The sequence below is a fragment of the Protopterus annectens genome, chromosome 13.part0 (assembly GCF_019279795.1).
Source record: "Protopterus annectens isolate FY-2018-M chromosome 13.part0, PAN1.0, whole genome shotgun sequence".
Classification (NCBI taxonomy): Eukaryota; Metazoa; Chordata; order Ceratodontiformes; family Protopteridae; genus Protopterus; species Protopterus annectens.
In genome coordinates this window covers 296,379,500-296,406,999 of record NC_056747.1, presented here as the reverse complement: position 1 = coordinate 296,406,999, position 27,500 = coordinate 296,379,500, and the positions used below count along the sequence as shown (strand labels likewise).

The 27,500-nt window shown below is 46.0% G+C and overlaps 2 protein-coding genes across 2 annotated transcripts in view; one reads left to right on the top strand and one right to left on the bottom strand.

The window, feature by feature from the left end:
• STYXL1 (serine/threonine/tyrosine interacting like 1) overlaps window positions 1–27,500 on the bottom strand; it is a 1,008,156-nt gene that overhangs the window by 755,069 nt on the left and 225,587 nt on the right. The gene's annotated exons all lie outside the window — the stretch shown is intronic.
• Window positions 1–27,500, top strand: part of MDH2 (malate dehydrogenase 2) — a gene marked incomplete in the record, with an annotated part of 300,391 nt that overhangs the window by 161,455 nt on the left and 111,436 nt on the right. Inside the window, 1 exon segment of the mRNA XM_044053883.1 lies at window positions 26,529–26,638. Within this exon segment, the coding sequence (XP_043909818.1) occupies window positions 26,529–26,638 (110 nt within the window).

Below are 27,500 nucleotides of genomic sequence, written 5' to 3'. Positions count from 1 at the left end.
ATTGAAAATAGATCTGATGATGATATTCTTTATTTTTTTATTATCTAGGGTGATCAGTTTAATAGGTACTAACCTACCCTGAAACGTAAAAAGTTTTTTTTAATAACAAGTGCACTGCAATTATTTTTTCAAAATTCTTGAAAGTCTTACATTTTGATGTATTTCTATCCCTAAATATTTGCATTTGCCTTCCCAGTTATATGCATCTTATTGTTGGATAGTAAGTTTAAACACTCAAGTTGCAGTCTTAGTCAAATTTTACCAGTGATACTTCTTGAAACTTCAGTTTCGTCCTCTTTTCTTTGGTTCAATATTTCCCTGTAGTTAGTAAAATATCCTCTGCAAAAAGCTGTGTTTTAGATTGATCATTGTTTTCATTGCTGCATAAACTGTTAGTTAAGGGATTGATAACTAACACAAACGAGGGGCCGAGGGACACCCTTGTTTTCTGCATTTGTTGCATGTGAATTCTTGAGAAATGTAAGCTCCAATTTTTGCCATGCTTTGGAGTCTCTATACAGTTTTTTCCTCTAATACTCCATGAAATTGTTCTGAAAATGCAAATGCCTCAAGTTTTAAACAAGTAGCTCCACTCTACAAAATCAGTCTGTTTCAGTATTTAAGCTAGTTAGGCCCATTATTGCAATCTAAGACGGCTACCCTTTTTATATTGGCATGCATTCATCTATCGACTATAAATCGTGTTTGACCTTTAATATACAATATCTCTCCATCTTGTAGCAAAGGTGGAAGTAAAAATTTTGTAGTCTTTAATGAAATCTGTCTGTATGAGGAAACTAATTATCCTTTCTGTGTTGAAGTACAGGTGAAACTGCACTCACTGGAAGCAGTCCATACTCTGGAAGATGCTGACATTTTTGCAGTCATGGAGAGCTAGTTTAAGGCTGCGGAAAGCGCCCCAGCCTTACCGGGTTATAATTCCTTCCACACATTCAGACTTCAAACTGAAGGTGTGAGAACTAAGGGAGATGGTGTATCAATATGGCAAATATACTTCGAGACTAGTTAAACAGAGAGATCTGAAGTAGTTACTTCATTTGATCTGCAACCTGTGGGTGTCTGATCCGACCTCGGATCCGATCCGGCAGCTTTCCAAGCTCCAAGATTCGAGCTCCTAGCTCCTCTCCCCTACTACCAACCACATTACATTTGATCTGCAACCTGTGGGTGTCTGATCCGACCTCGGATCCGATCCGGCAGTTTTCCAAGCTCCAAGATTCGAGCTCCTAGCTCCTCTCCCCTACTACCAACCACATTACCTCAGATCGTTTTTTGCCGGGGCTGAAGAAGCTTCCTTGTGAAGAGCTCCTGGCTGGGTGAGATCATTGCTGTTTTTTTAAACCAACTTTTCATTCAAACTTGTCGTGTGTGTGTTCCTTTTTTCTGCTTCTTGTGCTAGTTTTGGTCCCTTTTTCTGTTAAATTTATTACTAGTTTATCTTCACTCCCCTTCCCCTCCTAGTGTTTGGGTGTGTGTGTGAATGATGTCAGAAGGGCCTAAGGCCATTTTTTCTAAATGTACTGAGTGTGGCCACAAGCTTTCTCCAGCTGATGGCCACACTCAGTGCGTTTTGTGCGTGGGGGCAGCCCATTTGTCAGAGGCCTGCCAAATCTGCGCGGCGTTTAACCCCCAGGCACTTCGGGATAGGAAGAACAAGCTGATCCTGGCGGGAAAGCTCCCCCAGGAGTCTGCTTCTTCTCCCGTTCGGGATCCAGTTGCTTTTTGCAGCTTCGGCGCCGGCGCAGTCTATCCCCTTAGCTCTACCCGGGACTCTACCTCCCTCATCGGGTTTGAGCTCTGGGGAAACTAGTGCCTCTTCCCTTAGAGAGAAGAGGCACAAGGATAAGGATGGACATAAGTCCCACAAAAGGCGGGCCAAATCTCATCCTTCGGCTCCGCCAGCAAAACTACTTAAATCTCCCTCGAGGGTCTCTGGATCCCCCTCCTCTCGGCGCAGTTCGCCCTGTTTTTCGCCGGAGCCGGTGGAGGAGGATAGGTCTCCCTCGATTTTCGAGGCGGCCCTCCCGGCCCGCCTCTACTACTTCATCTAGGTCGACCCGAAGCATCTCCGAAGCTGATATGGATCGGATGATGCGTCTGTTCTTACAGACCCAAATGCAGATGGGGATGCTCTTGCCTCCCCCCCTCTGGGGGGGGGAGTGCAGCCCCCATATTTGCCCTGATCACTCCTTCTCCGACTCGTTTTCGGGTCTGAGTCATCGGATCCAGGCCCTTTCGGACCCGGGGAATTGTCGGCGCCGATAGCAGTGGTCTCCTCTATGCCGACTATACCTTCGAGCTTGTCAGACCCGAGCTCTCGGGGCCGAGGGTCGGATCCGAGGGAGTTGCTGTGTCTTAGGCGCTGTTGGCGTCTGAGCACACCTCTGCCTCGGCGCCGACTGCATCGGCTCTGACCCCGATCCCTTCCTCGGATCTGAGGAGATTGCTCTCGGAGGCTGGTGAGAGTGGCTCTCCTTCGGCTTTTGAGGTAGTGGAGAGGGTACTGTCGAGGTCCTCCAGATCCCCGACCCGGGCTTCGGATTCACCCGTACCCCCACTGTATGAGGGTCTGTCTTTCATCATCCGTCCATCTGGATAGCCTGCCCAAGCCCTCCAGCTAGTTCCCGTGGAGGGACAAGAACCCGTGGACGAGCCCTCTTCGGACAGTCCCACCGAGGAGGTCCCTCGGAAACATCGGTGCAAAAGGAGGCACCTGGACTCCCCCGAGTCCATTACCACAGACACGGACTTAGATGATACGGATTGTTCCCCAAGGTCACCCCCTGAAGATGTCTCCTTTGGAGACATCATGGAAATGTTGCGTATCAGAAGGGGGTGGTCAGCCCAAAAGCCCTCCCTTGAGTCCGTGTTCCTGGAAGCCTTTGAGGCAGGCCCATCTACCTCCTGGGTGTCCCCTCCGGCCGACTCACTGGTGGACTTAATTACCACTAGGGCTTGGAAGGAGCCTGACACCGTGGAGCCAATCCCTAGGTGCCCCGAAGTCCTCAGCCCACCCACAGATAGACAGTCTTGGGCCAAAGGAACCCCCATTGATGCTATGTTGGTGGCGGCGGCCACCAAGAAAGAACTTGCGCAGGAGAGTTCTTCGGTTCACCCGCCGGATAAGAATCTCGAGCGCTTGACCGGATTGGGAAGCGGATGTTTGCTTCAGCGACCTTTTCCATAAGGGCGCTGAACTATATGGCACATACCATTAGGCTACAGCGAGACTTGATTAAAGAATACGCTGCAGCCCCCCCGGAGTCCATGTCGGTCCCAGACCAAAAGATTTTTGAGACTCGAATGGCCACTCTAAAATTCATCTCCAATACATCTATGCAGCTTCTCTCCCATGCAACAGAAGGAGCCGCTAGAGCTAGCGGAGCCTCTCCTGGCTCCGTCTGTGCGACTTCACGGACCCCTTCAAGGTGTCCTTCATGAACGCCCCTTTTGACGGTTCTGCCTTGTTTGGCAAAACTGTTCGACATGCTGGTCCAAAGCAAAAAGGACAGGAAGATGCTGTCTGCCGTCAGAGTCCGCTTCTCTAATCCCCAAAGATCCTTCTCCAGGAATCAGAGGGGACAAAAGAAGCTGTGGTTCCATAAGTCTCGGCAATCCCATCCTGCTGCGGACCACTCGTCCTCTAGAGGCAGAGGACAAGGTGGACGCCGGCCCAGAGGCAGAGGGGGGGCCGCGTAATTTCGGGTCTAGAGAACCTTTCTCGGACAGACCTGTGCAATAGCCCTGAGGGCTTGCCCAACTGTCCCCCTCTGGAGGCAGTCGGGGGGCGATTGTCGGAGCACCTGTCAAACTGGGAGTCCCTTACAACAGATCGATGGGTGCTCCGGATAATATCCAGAGGTTACTCCATTCCATTCATAAACCTTCCCCCCAAACCCAGACGTCTCCCCGATGTCCCACCCGATCAGAGGGAGGTAGCGGCTTTGGAGATTTCAAAGCTGCTAAGAAAAAGAGCCATCCAGCCCGTCCCCCCAGAACAGTCCGGATTGGGTTATTACTCCAGGTTCTTTTTGGTGCCAAAGAAAACGGGGGACCTCAGACCCATCTTGGACCTTTCCGCCCTAAACCTGTTCATACCCAAGGAAAAGTTCCGGATGGTCACTCTCCAATCAATTCTCCCCCTGCTGCGGGAGAACAACTGGATGTGCTCGCTAGACCTCAAGGATGCGTATTACCACATATTAATGGACAGACGATCCAGGAGGTTCCTCCGCTTCCGGCTCTGAGCCAGTCATTCTCAATTCAGGGTTCTTCCATTCGGCCTCACCTCAGCCCCCAGAGTGTTCACCAAGGTCATGGCAGTGGTTGCAGCCCACCTGAGACTCCAGGGCATTCAGGTCTTCCCTTACCTAGACGACTGGCTCCTCACCGCTACCAACAGGCATCAGCTCTGTGCGGCGAGAGATTATGCTCTGTCTCTGGCACACAACCTAGGCATCTCAGTGAACGAGCAGAAATCCTGCCTGTGCCCCACTCAAGCCCTAGAATTCATAGGGGCCAGGTTAGATACATAAATCTCCAAAGTTGTTCTAACATCAGCCAGGCTGAACAGCTTGTCGTTTCAGGTGTTAGCCCTTCTTCGGAGCCCTGCTCCTCCAGCGGAGTTGGTCCTGAGGGCACTGGGGTCTATGTCAGCAGCGATCGGTCTCTCTCTTCATGCCCATCTACGAATGCGCATATTACAATGGACCCTTCAAGTCCACTGGTCTCTGTCGATCCACCCATTATGCATGCCAATACCCTTGAGCAGGGTGTGCAGAGACTCCCTTCTGTGGTGGTTACAGGCACAGGAACTCAGAAGGGAGACCCTTTGTGATCCCCCGGCCAAAGCCACGTTGACCACGGACTCTTCTTGCCTTGGGTGGGGGAGGCTTTGTTCAGGCAGATCCGTCCAAGGCACGTGGACTTCCCTAGAGACCACATTACATATCAACGTCCTAGAGATGAGGGCGGTGCTTTTGGCGTTGCAAGCTCTCCATGACCTTCTTCCCATAGGGGCTATTGCAATCGAGACGGACAACATGTCAGTAGTCTGATATATAAACAAACAAGGAGGGACCAGCTCTTATCCCCCGTGTCGAGAAGCCATGAGAGTGTGGGAATGGGTGATTTCCACCAACCACTTTCTGATAGCAACGCACATTCAGGGACGGTCCAACATATTAGCGGGCAAGCTAAGTAGTGTGTTCCTCACTCCATACGAGTGGTCTCTGAATCCATCTGTTGCGAAGCAGATCTTCCACAAATGGGGTCAGCCTCGCTGCGACCTTTTCGCTTCTCCTTTAAACAAAATGCAGCGAGTACTTCGTGATGGTTCCCCCCAGAGGGGAGACCCCCAGAGACGCTCTAGTCCATGCTTGGCCTCCCGGACTCCTTTATGCTTATCCCCCCTCCCACTTATGATGAAATTCATCCAGAAAGCCTGTCTGTTGGGGAGCAGAGTTATCCTCATAGCCCCATTCTGGCCTCGACAGATCTGGTGTCCCCTTTCTGCGGTCTCAGTGTGGCTTCCCCATGGATTCTGGATCCCAGTCCAGACCTAATCTCGCACCCAGCGGGATGCCATACCCCAAACCTGGTCAACCTCAAACTTGCTGCTTGGTTGATCCAGTTCCATTAATGGCTAGGACTCCTGGTATCTCATCCCCTGTTAAGGCCATTCTGGTGGCGGCTCATAAACCATCTACCAGGAAACTTTACAACAGTAAATGGAAACGTTTTTCCATCTGGGCCAAAGATAAAGAATTGGACCCATTTACTGTCCCTATTCCGACTATTCTGGACTTCCTTTTTCTACTTTTTAGACAGGGAGCAAGTGCCTCCACAGTCAAAGTGCAGTTGGCGGCCATCTCCCATTTTCACGTGGGCGACAGCATAGGCTCCTTAGCATCTACAAAATTGTGCAAAACCTTAAGAGGCATTTTTCTTTTGAAACCATCGGTCAAGACTGTGGTTCCCCCGTGGGATCTCACTCTGGTCTTACAAGCCTTAACGAGACCACCTTTCAAGCCTGCGGCCTCGGTTCCGTTGAAGTTCTTGTCTTGGAAAACGGCTTTCTTAGTGGCTATTACTTCAGCCAAGAGAGTTTCAGAATTACAAGCTCTGTGTATCAAACCTCCGTATCTTATTTTTCACAAAGATCGAGTGTCCCTTAGGACTAACCCGTCTTTCTTGCCTAAGGTGGCTACAGAATCAGACATTAATCAATCAATAAATCTCCCTGTATTTTTCCCAAATTTTCAAAGCAAAGGCGAGTACACGTTGCACAAATTGGATGTACATAGACAACTGCGTTTTTACTTGCACGGGACTAGAGTTTCGCATGTCGGACCAGTTGTTTCTTATGCAAAATCAGCCATGGGCAAGGCATTTGCTAAAGTGACTGTAGCAAATTGGATCTGTCAGTGCATTATGCTGGGATACACTTCATCTGGGAAGCCAGCTCCGGTTGGCGTCCATGCTCATTCCACAAGATCTGTAGCTACCTCAACAGCCTTTTGGTCTAGGGTTCCAGTAGACTATATTTGTTCAGCAGCTACCTGGTCCTCATCTCATACGTTCATTTCTCATTACAAACTGGATAGGATTTCCAGGAGTAGGGCTTCTTTTGGCTCCGCGGTGCTTCGGAATATCCTTCCGTAAGGACCACCCAGGTTCTTATAGGTTAGCTGGGGACTCTGTCCCACAGGTTGCAGATCAAATGAAGTAACTACTTCAGATAAAGAAGTTATGTACTCACCATAACGTTCCATCTGAATAGATACTTCATTTGTCTGCAACCGACCCCCCCCCCCCCGCCATCCCCCGAACCTCAGGAATTTTTCTGATCATTCGGAGTTGGTTTCTGTCTCGAGTTGGTGAGGCAAAACTATCTGAGGTAATGTGGTTGGTAGTAGGGGATTATGGGTAGGGGGAGGAGCTAGGAGCTCAAATCTTGGAGCTTGGAAAGCTGTCGGATCCGACACCCACAGGTTGCAGACAAATGAAATATCTACTCAGATGGAAAGTTATGGTGAGTGCATAACTTCTTTACTCCCATGACTTACTGCATGTGCAGTTAACTGCTGGTAAGAACCTTTAAGTCATTGCCAGCTATAGGACTCCCTCTTTGAATCAGGACACCCACTCCGCCTACTTGGATCTAGGACACCCACTCAGCCTACTTGGATCTACTCAAGTCTATCAAGATACAGCTGAACACCCTGATTTGGGGTGACTTTAATTACCCATCCATTGACTGGGTTAATTATACATGTGCTAATATTCTGACCTAAAGGTTTCTGGACTTCATTAACTCCAATGCCCTGCACCAGCTGGTTGACACCCCCACAAGGAGCTCTAACACTCTAGATCTGGTGCCCACCAATATAGGGGATTGTTATACCACCCCAAATGTACTGCCCTCTCTGGTGAGGTCTGACCATATATCAATCTTGTTGGAGTTAACAACCAGACCCCCCCCCCCCCACAGCAACTACACTGAAACTTCAAGAACAACCAGACCCCCCCCCCCCACAGCAACTACACTGAAACTTCAAGGCCAATTGCGTCCGATTTACATGATTGCATAAATGGCTTCATACCCCTTCCCCCACTGATGGAGAGGTTACTTATGCTGGGATATACACTAATGCTGTATATGAGCCTCTATACAATTGTTAACTCTGCCATACCTGATGGGACCAAAGCAAGGTCCTTGAGGTGGAACAAATCTGACTGGCCATGAGCCATTAACGGTTTGAACAATAATGGGAAGAAATTGCTGTGTAAGAGTAGGAAGCTGGTCTCAAATCTGGAAGCACTCCCTCTTCAACTTTACAAGATGTCCTATTTGCCTTTTTAAAGTCCTCTAAAGCTACTTATGAATCTAAATTAGCATCCGTAGCTAAAGAAAGCCATATGTTCCTTGGCTGCACCTGCAACCTCAAAGGAAAAACCCATATTTCTCAGAAATTGTAGTTAATGGTAGTATGTATACAAATCTGTTGGATATAGTCTACCTGCTGACAGGTTCAGTGCCAACTTCACTCTCCTCGGTCTGCCACATACAACATAAAGCATCCCTACCACCTGTCCCCCACCTAGTACAGGTAAAATCTAAAGGTTTGTGGCTGACTGTTTACTTTTGACTGCTAACTAGGAGCAATCATTCAGTCCCCTAATGATGTCAATATCCTGCAAGAAGGGCTTAGACTGGTGCCAGTCATGGACTTCTACTTAATGCAAAGAAATGCATCATCTCCTTCGAGGGTGATGCTCCTGCAAACTTGTCCATGCATAGCAATACATTAAGCATGCAATCACTGGTGAGAGACCTGGGACACAGGTTGGCAACTTTACCTTTGGTCACTAACTCCACAGTAGTAAGAAGGGCATTTTGTTACTCACCTCATAAGTAAAGCCATTGCCTCCAGAAAAAAGGTTGTAACCCCTCTTACTCTTCCTTCATCAGGCCAGTAAAGGAGTTTAATGCTCCCTTTGGGTATTGCCTCTCTCAAAGCACCTGCAGCAATTGGAAAGACCACAGAGGTTTCTTAAAATGAAAATTCAAGGTCTGCAGCACATGTCGTATGCGGGAAGACTGAAAGCAATGTCTCTACTATGTCATAGACTGCTTAGAGCTAACCTGTGCTTTGCATACAAGGTAATATCCGACCCTGCCTTAATGGAAATGCTACACACATTTGCAATTCAAACGTACACATGTCTTATGCTCAAGGGACCTTAATCTGGTATGTGATCGCAATAGAATTTGCTGGAGGGATAGATTTATCTGTGTTCACCTCCTGTCTTGAACAGACTTCCAATCCATGTTAAACAGAGCCTGTATTTGACCCCTTTTAAGCATAAGTTGTATGATTGGATGGGAAACTATAAATTCACCCGGGGGGGGGGGGTGGTTCTACCTGTGTCTCTCTTGGACATGGGTGCTGATTTAGTGTCTACCCATAACCCTTGATGTTAGGTAGTCCGATCCATGTTCATTTTACATATGGGTTCGGAGCCAGTCCTCTGCTCAGACTCTGCCGATTTACAAGCTGGAAGACTTCTGGTTGGCTTGTGGCTAAGCAGGTATCCCATGGTGCACCAGTACAATCCCCAGATCTCATTTGCCACGTCTACTAGTTCGGTTGTGCTTCTCTTGGCTCTGGCTAAGTTTTTCAAAATTCTTTATATTCTATCATATTTCAGTGCTTTATTAGAACCTTTATTGTATATTTAGTGTTGCTAATATATTGGGCAGTTGTATTGCTTGCCCTTTTTGAGTGCAACTTAGTTTACTAGTGGTTATTGGTATCCTGTGTGCCAGTTATTTTTAGGCGCCATTGCACATTTTTTGATTATTCGGTAGAGCTTTTGGCAGTTTTCTGCTCTTAGTCAACAGGGGCTCCTGTTTTTGTCTGTTGTTGTTCTGACCTTTTTTGGTCACCGTTGGCAGTTAGTTTCTGCTATTTTGGCGGGGATCTGCTTGTGAATTTACTATGATTGATTGCAAGTATACTACCTGTTAGGAATATAGAAATGTGTGTCATTTACAGTTTCTCTTGTGTGAATGGGCTTTCCTTTCTGGTCTGTTTAAATAAAAAGACCTAGTTTTCACTACACCGGGCTAGTCCTGTTTAAGTTAGAGGACCTAGTCCTCCTTTTTCTCTTTCAGTGTCTCTGGGTTTTGTGTGTAATATGTCTGTGTAGTATGTCTAAGGAAAGTAAGGCACATTAAACCCTCTGGGTTCCAAAAGTGCATGAAATGCTCCCAAAGGATGTCCTTAATGAATGGCCACAGTCGCATTTACAGGAGTCATGCTTGTTCTGTCATGTTTTCTCTCCTAGAGTGTTACAGGAAAGCAAGAACAAACTCATACTAAAGGGTCTATTGAAACCATGCTTTGAGGAAGCGCTATCCAGTTCTTCAGCATCCTCTGTCTGGGAAATCAAAATCCTCCAAAAAGACCTTCTCTGGCACCGGCTGGTGTCTCGGAGCCACCTCCTAAACAGTCGAAACAATCCAAATCTGCCTCCTTGACTCCTCAGCCTTCTGAGCCGAAGGAGAGCATCATGGTGGTGTCTGTCAGTTACAGGTGTTTCGGAACCAATCTCTGAACCTATTGATACAGCAGTTGACTCTGCTACTCGGAGCCGGTCTGTAAGCTCCCTACCAGTTTCCATAACTATTAAGTCTACAGTGCCCCCAGGTCAAGATCCCCTACTATGTCTTCCAGGAGCCTTTCAGAAGAAGATGTGGAGAGGGTAGTGCTGAGACTCCTGAAGTCGTCTGCCTTGCCAAAATTATTGTTGGCTCTGTCCCAGTCGGCTGCGGAGCCACTTGGCCCAGCTTTGCCCTTGTCCGCTATTCCTCCTCAGAGCCATACTGGCCTTTCGGAGCTGGAGCGCTTGGTGCCAACGGAGGAAATGCCGGCTCCAGCTCAGTTTGTTGCTGCCTTGGAGCCAGGTTCGGCTCCGACACGCTCGGTGCAGTCAATAGTGTCCAGGGGCCGAAGCTCTCCTGTCGGCACAGACAGGGAGGGTTGGAATCCATCTTCATATCCGAGCCTTCCTGTCGGTGCTCTGGCCAGGGTGAGCTCAGACCCTGCATCTATCTCTGAGCCGACAGCTCTGGCTCCTGCGCCAACCCTCGTATCTTCGGAGCCAGAGAAGCATTTGAGATGATGAGGAGCATACTGTCTCATTCTCCAGCCCCTACCAGTGGCACCAGCACTCTTCCCCTGAGAGCACCCACATGTTCTTTGTGTTTCACTGTTGCAGTCATTACATTTGGGTAATCTGTTGGCAGGTTGCCCTCAGTCGGCCTGAATATCAAAGTCCTGGGTCCTGCGTTGGTTGCGATCTACTCTTCCATGACGTCAGGTCGCCAGGGGTATAAAACATGCAGCCAACACCATTTTCTTCAGTCTTTCTTGCCACGCAGTGCCCGAAGCAGAAGCAGTTCACAAGTGCCAGTCGGCAGACTCTAGAAATTTTCGCATTCGAGTTTCAGAACCAAACTCTTCAATTAAAGCTAAGTACCCCGTTGGGGAAACTTTTTCTTGCTCCTTACCTATGTCGGTAAAAGTTAATTGGGAAGCAAATACCTCATAAGGATTTCCATTTGTACTGTATTCTTTGCCTAGGCCCAGATCATAACGTGCCTTGCTGTCGGTTTTGTGCTAGATTTAACAAACGCACTGTTGAGCATCTGTATATCTTTGCTTCAAAATATTTTGGAAACTGATTTAACTACCCTGAAATGTCGTCTGATAGCAGTCCGACTACCAGATTTCACAAAAAACGCAAAGAAAAGGACAGAGACGGACCGTCTAGGTCCAAAACCGATGAAGCTTCTCCTAAGCCAGTCGCTGGTACTCAGTGAGGTGCTTTCACAGCCCCTGATACCCGCTACTTAGTCGCAGGCCTCTACCGAGACCTGAGTATTGTACCCGCGGATGTCTCTCCCTTTGATGGGTCCGGAGCCGCTCAGCAGGCACCGGCTTCTGAGGGTGTTTTCAGGCCTCAGCATTTCTATATAAAACAGACGCCAGCTTCAGAAACTGACAAAATCAACTTCTCCGGCTAAAATACAGACTCGTGAGCCACGTGCTCAGGCCTCTATGCCCAAAAAGCAGATTATCAAAATGGCTGAAGACTTAATTACCTTGATCAGGGGTTCCCAACCCCTCCCCTGATAAGAGGCCTAGGCAAGACACTGATTATGAATCTTCAGGTCAGGTTTCTATTTCTATTTCTTCTAATTCCTCTTCTGATCAGGAATTTTCTATACCACCCTATGAGGATTCAGATGCAGAGGAATCCATCCCATCTGCATCTCCTCCTGAAGGTTTTTCTTTTGGAGAAACCTTGCATACTTTGAGGGAACATTTTCACTGGGAGAGTTAAGATTTCTCAGAATCAAGAGGCTTAGGGATTTCCTTCTTCCTCAGCATAGGCCTTTGTCCATACCTCCTGTGTTAGACATTGTTGATGTGTTACCTCCAGCTCCTAGCATGCCAGACAGATATTACAGGGTTCCTGACTCCCACAAATTTTTGTTTAAAAACTCTATCTCACAGGGTCCCAGAGGTGTAAAGGCTGCCAGAGCTAAGAATCCTACTCTCTCTGATAGTTTCCAGGGCGCTGGATAGATGGGGAAAGAATGTTTAAGTCTGCAACTTTGGCAGTTAGGGCCTTAAACTGCCAGTTTCATATGCTTAAATATCAACAGAATGTTATGGAATTATTGAAACAGAAAATGATTTTTCTGAATGTGTGGAAAATAAAGAATTACAGGAATTATTGCATGCAGCAGAACAGGTTGGAAAGCATACTTTGCAATGTGGATGTTCTTCATCTCACATTGCTGCAGTCATAACCTGTGGGTAGTCCGCTGTCCTCGGTCGGCCCGAATACCAAAGTGTTAGGCTGGCGACGGTCATGGTCGCTTAGATCTGACGTCAGTACGCCGTGGTACTAAAGCACATGACTGACGCCATATCCTCAGTCTTTCTTGCCGCATGGTCCGAAGCAGAAGCAGCGTTTGCAAGTGCCGTTCGGCGTCCTGAAATTTTCGTATTCTGAGTTTCAGACCGAAGACCAAGTTGGGCTAAGTACCCGTTGGGAATATTTTTGTCTTTTCTTGCCTCAGTTAAATCCGGATGTCAGAAAAAGTAAATAATTGTATTTCTTGTGGGAAGCAGATACCTCATAGGGATTACCACTCTCTTTGTATTCCTTGCTTGGGGCCTGAGCACGACGTAGTCGGGTGTAAACTTTGTGCTAAATTTAACAAGCGCACCATTAAGCATAGGTTAGATTGTGCTAGACTTGTCTTGATGGCGGTGTAATTACAATATGCAGTCGGATCCTCCGCCCGCTACCGCTAAGAAGCGTAAAGAAAAAACGTTAAAGTCCAAGCAGGATGAGTCGTCCGTTACGGACGCCGGTTCTTTAGAAACTACGGTGGAATCTGTGGATCCAACCGAGGTTTCAGCTGAATCTCAGGGGGAGCTTTTAATCTTGCAGGATGTGGCCTCTCGGGAGTCGGGTCAGGCTGAGGGGGCCTCTCAGGTTTCTGTAGTCCCTTCTCTGCATAAGGTGGTTAGGCCTTCTACTTCTGTCTCTAAAGCACCTTCCAAGGTCAGGCCTGGTTTGTCTTCCTCTGGTGTCAGCCCTAGTTCTGTACCTAAAAAGCATATGCTGAAGATGGCAGAGGATTTGATTTCTTTAATCAGGGGTTCTATGCCCCCCCCGGATAAGAGGCCTAGGGTGGAGCCAGAGGTAGAGGGATTGGAGCATTCCTCAGATTACTCTGAGTCTTCAGCTGAGGACATTCAGGATTTTCCTCCTTATTCTGATTCTGATGCAGAGGATTCTTGTCCTTCTGCTTCCCCTCCAGAGGATTTTTTCTTTTCTGAGACCCTGCATTCCATGAGGGAACATTTTAAGTGGGAAGGTCAGGATTTCTCAGATTCTCGTAAGAGGCTTAGGGAATTTTTATTTTTACCACAGCATAGGCCCTTGGCTATTCCCCCTGTTTTGGATGTTGTACAGGATGTTTTCTCTGAAGCTTCCCTTAATCCTGATTCTTTACCTCCTGCCCCTGTTAAACCAGACGGGTATTAGAGTACCAGAGGCCCATAAATATTTGTATAAGAGCCCTAGAGCTGACCCGGAGACTATTAGCCAGGGACCTAAGGGTGTCAGGGCTTCTATTGTGAAGAATCCAGTTCCTCTGGATAAAGATTCTAGAGCTTTGGATAGGTGGGGTAAAAAAGTGTATACCTCTTCCACTCTAGCGATGAGGGCTTTGAATTGCCAATTTCATATGCTGAAGTACCAGAATTTTCTATTGAGCCAGTTAAAATCTAAGGTTGATGCTTTGGCAGAGGGTATTGAGTGTAAAGAATTGCAAGATTTAGTTCATGCCTCTGATCAGGTGGGTAAGCACTCTTTGCAGTGTGGTTTTGATGCTCTTCAGGCTTCCTCCAGGGTGGCTGCCACTGGATCAGTTATTCGTAGGCACGCCTGGCTTAAGGATCAGAATTTGTCAGAGCATGTAAAAGCTCGAATTTTGGATGCTCCCCTTCAATCTGAAGTTCTGTTTGGTTCTCCTGTGGAGTCGGTTTTGAAGAAAATGGAAGACAAAGCTAAGTCCATGCAGACAGTTAAGGAATTTTTACAGGTACAGCCCCCTAAGTTTAGCAGAAATTGGCCTGCTAAAGGATGGGCTTATCCTTCTGATTTACAGTCTAGGGGCAGATCTAGACGTGGTAGGGGCAGAGCTCATGCTTAGGGTTCCTTCAGACCGAGGACGTGGAGTTCCCCTGCACAATCTTCAGGTGAGGGCAGGGGTCAGCCTTTTCGTAAGCAAACCCAATGACCTGAATCTTCAGCTGCCAGATCCCTCCTGTCTGGCAGCTCCTCTGGGAGGAAAGTTGGCACTCTTCAGGCAAAATTGGCTTTTTGTCACCCAGGACAAATGGGTGTTGGACATTATAGATCGAGGCTACAAGTTTTATTTTCACACCTTGCCTCCTTTCAAAGGCATGCCAGACGTTCCTCCTCAGCAAAAGGTGGAGGCTTACAGACAGATTGCTTTCCTTCTAAAAATGGGGGCTATCCAGGAGGTCCCTCAGTCAGAAGTGGGCCTAGGATTTTATTCTCGCCTGTTTCTTGTACCAAAGAAAGGAAACACTTGGAGGCCAATACTGGATTTGTCTATTCTCAACACATACCTGGACATTCCAAAATTCAAAATGTTAACTTTGCAACAACTTCTGCCTTTGCTAGGCAAAGATCACTGGATGGTAACTCTGGATCTCAAAGAGGCTTATCTTCATATTCCTATCAGGCCCAGCTGCAGGAGGTTCCTGCGTTTTCGGGCTGGGACTTTACATTATCAGTTCTCTGCATTGCCCTTTGGCTTATCTACTGCGCCCAGGGTGTTCACAAAGGTCCTGGCTCCAGTGATACCTTCTTAAGGTTAAGGGGAATACAAATTTACCCTTGTTTGGACGATTGCCTGATTCTTGCTAAAGACAGTCAAGTTACTTCACCATCTACAGTATGTTATGGCAGTGTTAAGGTGCCTAGGGTATTCTGTGAACGAAACAAAGTCCAGTCTAGTACCCTCTCAGGACATGTGCTTTCTGGGTGTGAGACTGAATACAGCCTCTCAGATGGCGTTTTTGTCCCCGGACAAACAAAGAAATCTTACCCTTTACTTCCAAAAATTGTCTCTACGGTCCAGGCTGACTGCAAGGACAGTCCTTCAAGCCTTGGGGTTCATGGCATCTTGTATTCTGGTGCTTCCCAATGCCAATCTGCATATGAGGAAGCTACAATGGTATCTCAAAAGCGTATGGACTCAACACTGCCACGATTTGGACACTGTCATTCAGATAATACCTTGCATTCAAAGGGAATTTTTGTGGTGGGCTCAGGAATGTCACCTAAACAAGGGACTCTCTGTGACCCGACCAGAGGCGAGTCGGATCTTAACGACAGATGCCTCAGACATGGCTTGGGGAGCACACTTCAATGGAAAATGGGTTCAAGACACGTGGCCTGCCAGACTTCAACATGAAGGAGATGTTAGCAGTCCAATTTGCATTGATGGCTTTCAAGGGTCTCGTTCATCCAGGACGAGTGTTGATTCAAACAGACAACACAACAGTCATGTGGTACATCAACAAGCAAGGGGGAACCCATTCGTACCCTCTTTGCAGACAAGCTATGATTTTATGGGAGACTGCTCTCAGTTTGCACCTCACTCTTCAGGCAAGGTTTCTGCCAGGAGCACAGAACTCCTTAGCAGATGTTTTGAGCAGGCAGATGGTGGATCCCCACGAGTGGAAATTGGATCCTCATGTCTTTCAACAGTTGACAGTGGCTTGGGGGACTCCAGACATAGATCTGTTCGCTTCTCCACAAAATTTTCAACTGCCAAAGTTTTGCACAAGGATGTTTCACCCACAGGCTTGGAAAGTGGATGCTCTATCTTTCAGTTGGAACAACCTTCATGTCTATGCCTTTCCTCCTCTGCCTCTCCTTCCCAAGGTACTCTTGAAGTTCAGACAGGACAAGCCCTGCATGATTTTAATAGCTCCAGATTGGCCACGTCAGCACTGGTACCCTCTACTGAGGAGTTTAGTACGGGAGCCTCCTTGGCCTTTGCCACCAGTTCCACACCTTTTGTCCCAGGCAAGCAATCATTTCCTCAATGTCAGGATACAGTCCCTGCATCTGACAGCCTGGCGTATTCTGTTCTAGACCCTGGGGTCGCAACTTCCACAACAAGTTTTGAATGTCATTTTGGAGGCCAGACGGCCTAGTACAAGGAAAGTTTATGCTGATAAATGGAGGAGATTTTTTCTTTGGAGCAAGGCAAAGAGCTTTGATGTTTCAGTGCCTAATTTGAGTGTTTCACTTCAGTATCTTACAGAATTACTAGACAAGGGTTTGTCTTTCTCCTCTGTAAAAGTTCATGCTGCAGCTATTTCTGCTCACTATGACTGTGACCCACCATTATTCTCTCATCCTTTGTTTAAGCAATTTCTTAGAGGGGCAAAGAACATAAGACCCCCGCGTAGAGCTCCTACTCCTTCCTGGGATCTCAATTTTGTGTTGGAAAAACTCACTTTACCTCCTTTTGAACCTGCAGCTACATCTGAGTTGAAGTTTTTGTCTTGGAAGACTGCTTTTTTGTTGGCCATTACGTCTGCTAGAAGGGTATCTGAATTACAGGCTCTAATGGCAGTTGAACCCTTCCTGATATTTCATAAGGATAGGGTATCCCTGCGTACTAACCCTACTTTTATGCCTAAAGTTGTTTCTAATGTGGCTTTAAACCAATCTATTCATTTGCCTACATTTTATGCTGATCCCCAAAATAAAGGGGAAAAAATTTTACACTCATATTCACAGGCAGTTACGTTATTATTTGAGCAGAACTAAAGGGTTCAGGCAGTCTCAACAGTTATTCATTTCTTTTGCCTTGGGTTCACAAGGAAAACCTGTTTCAAAGCAAACTATTTCTAAGTGGATTGGTCATTGTATTGCTTTTTGTTATTCTCATCATGGTAAGGAGGTTCCGGCTGGAATCAGACCTCATTCCACTAGAGCAACTGCCACTTCTACTGCTTTTTTAAGGGGAGTAGCTGCTAAGGATATTTTGGAGGCAGCTACTTGGAGTTCAGTGCACACTTTTTCTAAACATTACCGTCTCCCTCTTTATTCCAAATCTAGGGCTGGGTTTGCCACTGCTGTTTTACAGGGCATGTTAGCAGCTCCTAATGCTATCTGATTTTACCAACCTCCCTTTACCTTTGCTTTGGGATTCTACCCACAGGTTATGACTGCAGCAATGTGAGATGAAGAACATAGTACAGTTTTGTACCTACCATAAATGTAGATGTTCGAAGATCCACATTGCTGCAGTCCAATTCTCCCTCCCTCCTTCCCCTCTATAGTTTGGGGTGACTGGGTGGTTTGTGGTGTACCTATTGTTGCTATTTTGGTGATTGGGTGTGTCTATTTTTGGCTATGGCCTTTCTTTTTAAGGCTTTCTGACATCTGGGGCAAGAAAGACTGAGGATATGGCGTCGGTCATGCGCTTTAGTACCACGGCGTACTGACATCAGATCTAAGCGACCATGACCGACGCCAGCTTAACACTTTGGTATTCGGGCCGACCGAGGACAGCGGACTACCCACAGGTTATGACTGCAGCAATGTGGATCTTCGAACATCTACATTTATGGTAGGTACAAAACTGTACTTTTTGATTCCTTGGAGGCCTCCTGCAGGGCTGCAGTTACTGGATCTGTGATTAGAAGGCATGCCTGGCTCAAGGAGCAAAATCTGCCTGATCATGTTAAAGCTAAATTGTTGGATGCACCTTTACAGCATGATACTCTGGTAATAAGGCAGAGGTTTTAAAGAAAATGGAAGACTAAGCTAAGTCTATGCAAACTGTAAAAGACTTCTTACAAGTGCAGCCACCAAGATTCAGTAGACACTGGCCTACAAAAAATTGGTCCTTTCCTGTGTCCAACAGAGCTTCACGGGGCAAATCCAGGCGCTCAAATAGATACCAATCACAGGGTTCTTACAGGCAAAGCAATGGGGTGCCTCTACCTCCAAATCTGGAGGAAATGAAGCACAACCCTACTGTAAACAGTCTCTGTGACCTCCCTCTACGTTCACCAAGCGCATCTTTTGGCAGCCCCCTTAGGGGGAAAACTAGCACTTCATGTTCAAAATTGGCAGTTAATAACCCAGGACAAGTGGGTATTAAACATAGTATCCCAGGGATACAGATTTCATTTCCATACCTTGCCAATTCCAAACGGTTGGCCAGATCTGCCACAAAATCAATTGGCAGAGGCACAGAAACAAGTTACGTCCCTCATGGATATGGGGGTTATTCAGCCAGTACAGGAAAAAGGACAAGGGTTTTACTCAAGACTGTTCTTGGTACCCAGAAAAGATAATGCCTGGCGCCCAATACTGGATTATCAATTTATGAACACATTCTTGGACATTTCAAAATGCTAACTTTGCAGCAGCTTCTGCCCATACTGGGCAAGAATGCTTGGCTAGTGACTCTAGACTTAGAGGCATACCTGCTTATCCCAATAAGGGAATCGTGCAGAAGATACTTCCGCTTCAAGGCTGGTTTTATGCATTGCCAATTCTCTGCACTGCCCTTTGGCTTATCTACTGCTCCTAGGATCTTTGCAATGTGCCTGGCACCAGTTATTGCATTTTGCAGACAAAAGCATACATATCTATCCTTGGACGACTGCCTCATTCAAGCAGAAAACCAAGGATATTCTTCAACATCTGGCGTTTGTAAAAAGGCTTCCAACATGCCTAGGGTACACAATAAATGAAAAGAAATCACAACTGGTACCCTCTCAAAAGTTTATATTCCCGGATGCAAGCTTGAATACAACTGCCCAGATGGCTTACCTTACGCCAGACAAACAAAGGCAACTGACTTTTTCAAACAGATGACGACAAAAACCCAATTATCGGCAAGACAAATTCTTCAGGCTTTGGGGTTCATAGTATCCTGCATTCTACTAATTCCATATGCAAGACTGCATATGAGGAAACCACAGTGGTATCTAAAAAGTTTATGGAGTCAGCATTGTCACAGTCTGGAAACAATGATTCCTCTCATTCCCTGCCTACAACAGGAGTTTCTTTGGTGGGCAGAGACATGTCACCAGAACATGGGGCAGTCTCGCTCTACCTCCTGCCAACCAAACCCTAACTACAGACTCCTCAGACTATGCTTGGGGGGGCCCACCTGGCGGGAGATGCATTCAGGGCATATGGAGCCCAAACCAAATGCATCTGCATATCGACCACAATGAGATGTTAGCTGTTCAGAATGCTCTCACAGCCTTCAAGGACAACTACTGATAAAGGCAGACAGCACCACGGTTATGTGGTACATAAACAAGCAGGGGGCACACATTCCTACCCCCTTTGCAGACTAGCCATGGCGTTGTGGGACACGTCCTTGACTTGCCAAGTACATCCTTCAAGCTCGATTCCTGCCAGGAAAACAAAATACTCTGGCAGACGACCTAAGTAGAAATATTATGGAGCCTCTCGAGTGGAAACTGGATCCACAAGTCTTCAGCATGATAACCGAGAAATGGGGGAGCCAGGACATAGATCTATTTGCATCTCCCCAGAATTATCAACTTGACAAATTCTGCACAAAGACTCATCACAGACGAGCACAGACAAGCATGGAAAGTGGATGCCCTATCCTTCAGTTGGAAAAACCTATCGGTCTACGCCTTTCCTCCTCTGCCTCTTCTTCCCAAGGTCTTACTAAAGGTCAGACAGGAAAAAACAAAAATGATCCTAATTGCCCCGGACTGGCCTCGCCAGCACTGGTACCCAATTCTGAGGAATATGTCTCACCTCCCACCTTGGTACTTGCCTCAAATACTTCATTGGTACTTGCCACAAATACCCCATCCACTGTCTCGGCAGAACAATCAAATTCTGCAAAATCTGCTCCAAACTCTGAACCTGGCAGCATGGCTGATCATGTAATTATTCAAACACCTCTCAGTAAATCTGTGATTGATATCATTTTGGAAGCCAGAAGGCTTATCTTGTGTTGATAAATGGAAGAGATTCTGTGCTTGGAACAAAGCACAAGGGACTGACACACAGCAAAGCCAAATATTCCTCAGATTTTACAATACTTGACAGATGTTTGACAAGGGCCTTTCTTTCTTTTTCATCTATAAAAATCCATGCCTCTGCTATCTCGGCTCATTACAACACAGAGCCTCCCATCTTTTCTCATCCACTGCTAAAACAGTGTCTTAGAGGAGCCAAAAATGTAAGGCCTCCAAGAAGATCACCAACTCTTGAATGGGACCTCAATTTTGTGTTGGAAAAGCTCACCCTGCCTCCATTTGAACCAGCAGCTACTGCGGATATAAAGTTTTGATCTTGGAAAACTGCTTTCCTTCTGACAATCACTTCAGCAAAAAGGGTTTCAGAACTACAGGCCCTCATGGCTGTGGAGCCTTTTATTGCATTTTACCCGGACAGGGTGTCCCTCAGGACCAATCCTTCCTTTATGCCTAAGGTGGTATCCAGTGTGGCTCTTAACCAAACTATTCACCTGACAACTTTTTACCCAAATGCGCAGAACAAGGGGGAGTGGATTCTGCATTACTTGGACGTACCCAGACAACTAAGATTCTCCTTAAACAGGACCAAATCTCTAAAAGTCATAGCAGCTACTGGTGGCATTTGCTGCAGAATCAGTGGGAAAGACTATTTTCAAAGTGGATAAGCCACTGCATTTGTTTCTGCTATTTGCATCATAGTAAACCGATGCCAAAGTGTATCCGGTCACATTCCACCAGGGCTGCATCTACCTCAGCAGCTTTTCTCAGAGGGGTTCCAACCAAAAACATTCTAGAGGCTGCTACTTGGAGCTCTGTTCATACTTTTGCAAAGCATTATCATTTGCCTCTCTAAGTCTAGGGCAAGCTTTGCCACTGCAGTTCTGCAGGGCTTTATAGCCGCTCCTAATGCTATTTAGTTCCTGCCTCCCATCCATAGCTTTGGGATTCTACCCAAATGTAATGACTGCAACAGTGAATATACTCTAACATCTACATTTATGGTAAGTGTACACAAATGTCTCAGCACCTACTCTCTCTGGAGACGGCACAGATCTGCAGTGTCAGGAGCCATTGGCTGGTGGCCCCCCTCTTCTGAGGCTTCCCCGGAATCCTTCCGAGGATCCTCCCCGGCAGAGGTTATGAAGAGGAAACATGTTGACTTCCAGGATGAGTCTTTGACATTACACTGACCTTGGAGTCTGAAGGTCCCCCAAGTCATCCTCTGTCTCCTTTGTGGACATTTTAGAGATCCTTGGGCAGAGGTGCAACTGGCCCAGTGTTACTCCTTCTGATGAGTCTGTGTACCTGAAGGCTTTCAGGTCTTAACCTTCTGCTTCTTGGGTGTCTCCACCTTTTGAAAAACTGATTGATGAGATACTCCTGACACCGTGGAGCCAGTCCCCAGGAGACCAAATAAGTTCTCGTCTGCCCTTCCTGGTAAAGAGTTCTTGTCCAAGGGCGTTCCTGTAGATGCCATGGTGGTGGCGGTGGCCACGAAGGAGTTAGCGGAGACTTCATCTGTTCATCCGCCAAACAAGGTGTCTTGACAGATGGACAGATTTGGGAAGCGTGTTTTTTAGTTCAGCTGCCTTTACCCTTTGATTGCTGAACTCATGTACTTCACGAGGTTGCAGAGGGATCTCCTTAAGGAGATAAGAGATTCCATATAAGGTGCGTGTACTGAGGGAGTTCCTGACAAGATTTCTACTCAGTTGTCCACCTTTAAATTCTGTGGTTAACTCCTCCATGCGAGTTATCTCTTACGCTGCGGATGGAACGAGTAGAGCAGTGGGTTCCGGAGTTGCCTTGAGGTGCCACTCCTGGATGCGCTTAGTCTTTCACCAATGCCCCGTTTGATGGTTCCTCATTGTTTGGTTCCAAGGTAAAGGATGCACTCAGTGTGAGCAAGAAGGAAAGACTCTTTCTGCCATGGGAGTGTATTTTACTGTCCCTTCCAAACTATACCCCAAAGGTCAAAGGTGCGGTAAAAATGTGGTTCAAGAAGTCCCAGAGAGTCTTTCCTGACTCGCACGGTGAATCTTCCTTCAGAGGCACAGGAGGAGGAAACTGCAGACGTCGCCCTAGAGGCAGGGGCGGTCCACAATACCAACAAGGCTGTGATTCTTTCGAGGACTGCCTTATCAGTGCTCCTGATGTGGAGCCTGACTGCACTTCTCTGGGGCTGGTTGGGGGTCGTATTTCTTTGTACCAAGAAGCCTGGCTAAATATCACCCAAGACAAGTGGGTACAAAGAGTTATTACCAGAGGCTGTATCATACCCTTTTTCCTGTCACTGTTTGTTCCTAAAAGGATCCCAGATGTACCACCCAGTCTCAGGAATCGGGCAACTGTGGAGATCAGCAAGTTGCTCTTTAAGAGTCATCCAGCCCGTCCCAGCAGACCAGATAGGATCCAGAACTTACTCCAGGTTCTTTTTAGTTCCTAAACGAACTGGAGATTGGAGGCCAATATTGGACCTCAGCAGATTGAACGAATCATTGAAGGACAAGTTTCAGATGGTAACACTGCAGTCTATACTCCCGTTGTTAGAGAAAGACTTTTGTATGTGCTCTCTGGATCTTCAGGATGCCTACTACCACATAAAAATGGATAAGGCATCCAGAAGCCATCTACGCTTCCGGCTGGGAGCAAGTCACTATCCATTTCGTGCTCTGCCCTTTGGTCTCACTACAGCCCCCAGGGTGTTCACCAAATGCATGGCAGTAGTGACAGCTCACATGAGATGTCAGGGATTCCAGGTGTTTCTGCATTTGGACGACTGGCTCCTGACTGCCCCCACCAGGCATCTACTCTTCCAAAACAGGGACGCCACGATTCAACTTTGTGCTGAGTTAGGGATCTCCATAAATTGGAAAAAATCTGCATTATTGCCCGCTCAGTCTGTGATTTTTATAGGCGCAGAGGTAGACACAGTGAACATGACAGCTCGTCTCCCCGCCGAAAGGGCACCAAACTTAATCTCCCAAGTTCAGCGTTTTCTCCTGTTGCGAAAAGTCTAAGCAAAGTGGGTTCTTCAGCTCCTCGGGACTATGGCTTCCACAATTCTATTGATACCATTAGCCAGGTTGCACATGAGAATTCTCCAGTGGCTTCTGTCTTCCCAATGGTCCTTCCAATCTCTCCCACTGAGTCATCCTATCCTGCTGACTGAATCCTGCAAGAAGGACCTTCTTTGGTGGATAGCTCCCAATCAACTGATCACGGATGCCTCCCTGATCGGGTGAGGGGGCATTATCTTGGCAGGACTGTCCAAGGCACATGGCAGGGCACATAGCAAGAACACGAGGCTCATCTGCATATCCGTGTTCTGGAGATGAGGGTGGTGCTTCTGGCATTGCAAGCACTAAAAGACCTTCTTCCTCTAGGGACAATTGCGATACAATCAGACATGTCTGTGGTTTGGTATTATCAACAAACTGGGCAGTACCAGATCTTACCCACTCTGTCGAGAGGCCATGCGAGTTTGGGAATGGGCAATTTCTTCCCAGCGCTTTCTGGTTGCAATGCACATTCCAGGGGCGACCAACGTGATAGCAGACGAGCTCAGCCGGGCAATCCTAATGTCTCTCGAGTGGTCTCTGAAATGGGAAACAGTGGATCAGATTTTCCAGAAATGGGGACAGCCTTGCTGCTACCTTTTTGCCAGCCCAGTCAATACCAAATGCAGCAGCTATTTTTCCCTCTTTCCCCATCTGGGGGAGACTCCCAGAGACTCACGATTGGCCCATGGGACTTCTGTATGCCTTTCCTCCAATCCCTCTCATTTCCAAAGTGATTCAGAAAGCCAGTCGGCTGGGAAGCAAGTTGATCCTCATTGCTCCTTACTGGCCTCATCCGGTCTGGTTCCCCTTCCTCGAGCCTCTCCTCCTGGATGATCCTTGGATTATGGACCCAGCTCCAGATCTATTGACTCACATGTTGGGTTCGCTACACCCCTCAATCCACACCATCAAATTGACACATGGCTGCTCCAGTTCCATCACTAGTCGGGCTTCATGATGTATCATCCTCGGTGTCGCATATTCTTATGTCCTCCCATAAACTTTCAGCTAGGAAGCTGTATGGCAGTAAAGGGAAAAGATTTTCTATTTGGGCACAGAGAATGAATGTAGATCCATACACTGTTTCTATCCCTGTGATTCTGTATTTTCTTTCTGAGCTTTTTCAGCAAGGATCTGCCACTGCCACTATCAGAGTCCAATTGGCGGCGATTTCCCTCTTTCACTTAGGTTTTCTAGATACCAATGTAATGTCTCATAAGCTATAGAAGACCTTTTTGAAAGGGGCCACTCTATTGATACCACCTCTGCTACAGGCCTTTTCTATTAAGCCATCATATTTGATTTTTCACAGTGTCATTACATACTAATCCCTCCTTTGTCCCCAATCAATAGAACTCCCAGTTTTCTTCCCTAACCACTGTAATGCAGCTGACTACCATTTTCATCAGGTAGATGTTCATAGACAACTACGTTTTTATCTACAATGGGCTAAGGCTTTCAGGAAATCAGATGAATTATTTCCTTTTCTGACCCCAGATTGGGCTTACCAGTTTCTAAAGTGACACTATCTAATTGGATTTCCAGTTGTATAGCCTTTATCTACAGCTCAGAGGGCAAACCTTTACCATACATGATCAAGGCTCATTCTACCAGGTCGCGGTCTACCGCTGCAGCCTTTCCAGCCTTTGTACCACTTGATATTTCTGCAGCAGCTATGTGGGCTAACCCTCACACTTTTATTACACATTACAAATTTGGCATCCAGGGGTAGAGCATCTTTGAGCTCCACTGTGCTCAAGAGTATTTGATCGTTTTCTAAGCTAGACATAAACTTAATTTCCTTCAAAGGTGCTCTAAGGGATCTATGTGCCTTTCAATTGCAAAAGATAAAGTTTCAGGTAGATTTAAGGTTTTTATGTAGCCAGGTTAAGAAATTATTGTATCCATCATACTTTTCAGGAATACCATAAATTCTAATGCTTTGTCTACTTTTCAGGAATACCATAAATTCTAATGCTTTGTCTCGGTCTATTTTCTAAGTCATCTTTATATACGAGCCAGTGATTTTAAAGGAAATTCACTCTGACTTTCTTTGTTATTCCCCTTCATGATTTAAAGCTTCTTCCATACTGCTGATTTGTTCACTTTAAGAATTTTTAAATGTTCATTCTGGACCCTTCTTTGAAACTTTTTAGTTGGTATCCAGTTTGTCCATTTTAAGTAATACACTCTGCGTACTAGGTATTATTGACTGGATGTCCTTAACGCAAGAATTCTGACTACCATTTATGGAGTGGCTCATGTGGAAGTCTTCTCTCTTTCTTAGCCAAGCAGTTGAAATTCTTACTGGGAGATTACAGCTTTTGAAGAATGTGAAGCTATAATTCTTTTATCTGGCTATTGGTAAATAGCATTAGCTAACAAACCTCTCCAAATTTTGACTTGGATGAAATTTTCTGTCAGAGAAAAGTTTTCAGTCACCAGAGCTTTTACCTGTCGCTCTCTGCCATTTTGGCCACACCCCTTATTGCCATAATTAAAAAAAAAAGTTGCTGTCGTCGTTTATGTAATGTAACGCATAGGTTTATGGACAAGAATTGAAATACTGTATAACCACCTTGCAGTTAAACTAAGTTTGACACCTTGTGCTAGTTATCGGCAGCAGGTTTCCTCTTTTTTTGTGTGTGTGTGAAAGGACTTGACTAGTTGATCAAGTGGTCAAATGTTAATACTTATTGAAAATAGTTACAGATGATACAAGCATGTCATAAATGTGACATACTGTACTGTAATTGATTTCTACTGTCATTAGAAAAGTACCAGTCTGTTAATCTGGGCACATGAAATGGTGGCCCTGTATCATGATGCTGTTTTAATTTTTTTTTTCCCCTCTATTTAAAACTCCTTTAGTTTCTATGTTACGTAGTCTATACCCTGTAAGATGATATAAAGCTTAACTATTGATTATGTGCTGTGGGCCTTGGACTCTGGTGCTATTGACTTCAGGTGATTGTTTTGTTTTTTCCTACCTGGTGTGTTGTGCTGTATGTGCCCAGTCTTGGGAGTGATGTGGATTATTGTACTGATAGGATTGATCCTAGGTATACTAGCTACTGATAGGATTGATCCTAGGTATACTAGAACCAGTAAGGCGTTATTCTTTCTGCAGGACCATCTGACTATATAACAGGTGGTGGTGGCGACAAAACAACTTGGATGTGTGGTGGTAGTTCATTGTATATGTACTGGAGAGGAAAGTGTTGTCCATAAATGACTAAGAGGTTGTGTTCTTTTTCAGGTATGACTCGTGATGACCTTTTCAACACCAATGCTACAATTGTAGCCAACCTTACAGAAGCATGTGCTCGTCACAGTCCAACAGCCATGATCTGCATAATCTCCAACCCAGTAAGCTGATATTGTTTCTAAGTTTCAGAATTTAAATTCTTAAAAGCCACAGTTTTGTCTCCTGTTTACACTGGTTTATTGGAAGCTGAAAAAGGGTCTTTATTTCTGTTATGTATATTCTTTGGAGATTTAGAAAATATTTGACACTGCTACCCCCTTCCCAAAAAAAAAAAATTAATGGTACTGTTTGAGAAGGAAATCTATATTTTTGTAAAGGTAGTTAACACAACATGTCCTCTGAGGGGAGACGCACTTTGCATTGTTGTTAAAGAAACGTAAAATGGAGCATGCAGTTTGCAGTAATTCTAATGTTTAAAAAAATGTAATCCTCTGTTTTTGCATTTTTAATTCTTATTTGTCAATATTTAATTGGCAAAAGTAGCACTTTTATCAGATGATGAAAAATTTAAGAAATGTTTGGATCTTGCATCTTCTTAGGAGGTGAAACTTTTTAATGATGTTTTGTTTGAAGTAGTGGGGTAATAAAGTTCTATTCAGATTGGTGCTTCACTTTAGAAGAAGTTAGTGTGTTGGTTAGCCTCAAGCATAATGAGGGGGTAGACATTTACTATGGATTTTGGCAATATTGCTGTCTGTGTGGGCTAGCAAGAGTCTAGTTCCACTTTTGAACAAACATTGACTCTAAGCTAAAGAAAGGCTGTAGGATCTGATATTGAGATCCATCTGCAGCATCTTCTTGAACTGATGCCTTGTGCACTTTGGAAATTTTTTTCTTGCCAAACAGTTGTACTGTCTGTGCGCGTGTAAATGTCTGCGCATGTAAATGTCTGCGCGTGTAAGTATATGTATATATATGTGTGTGTGTGTGTGTATGTGTATACCTACAGACATACCTACATAC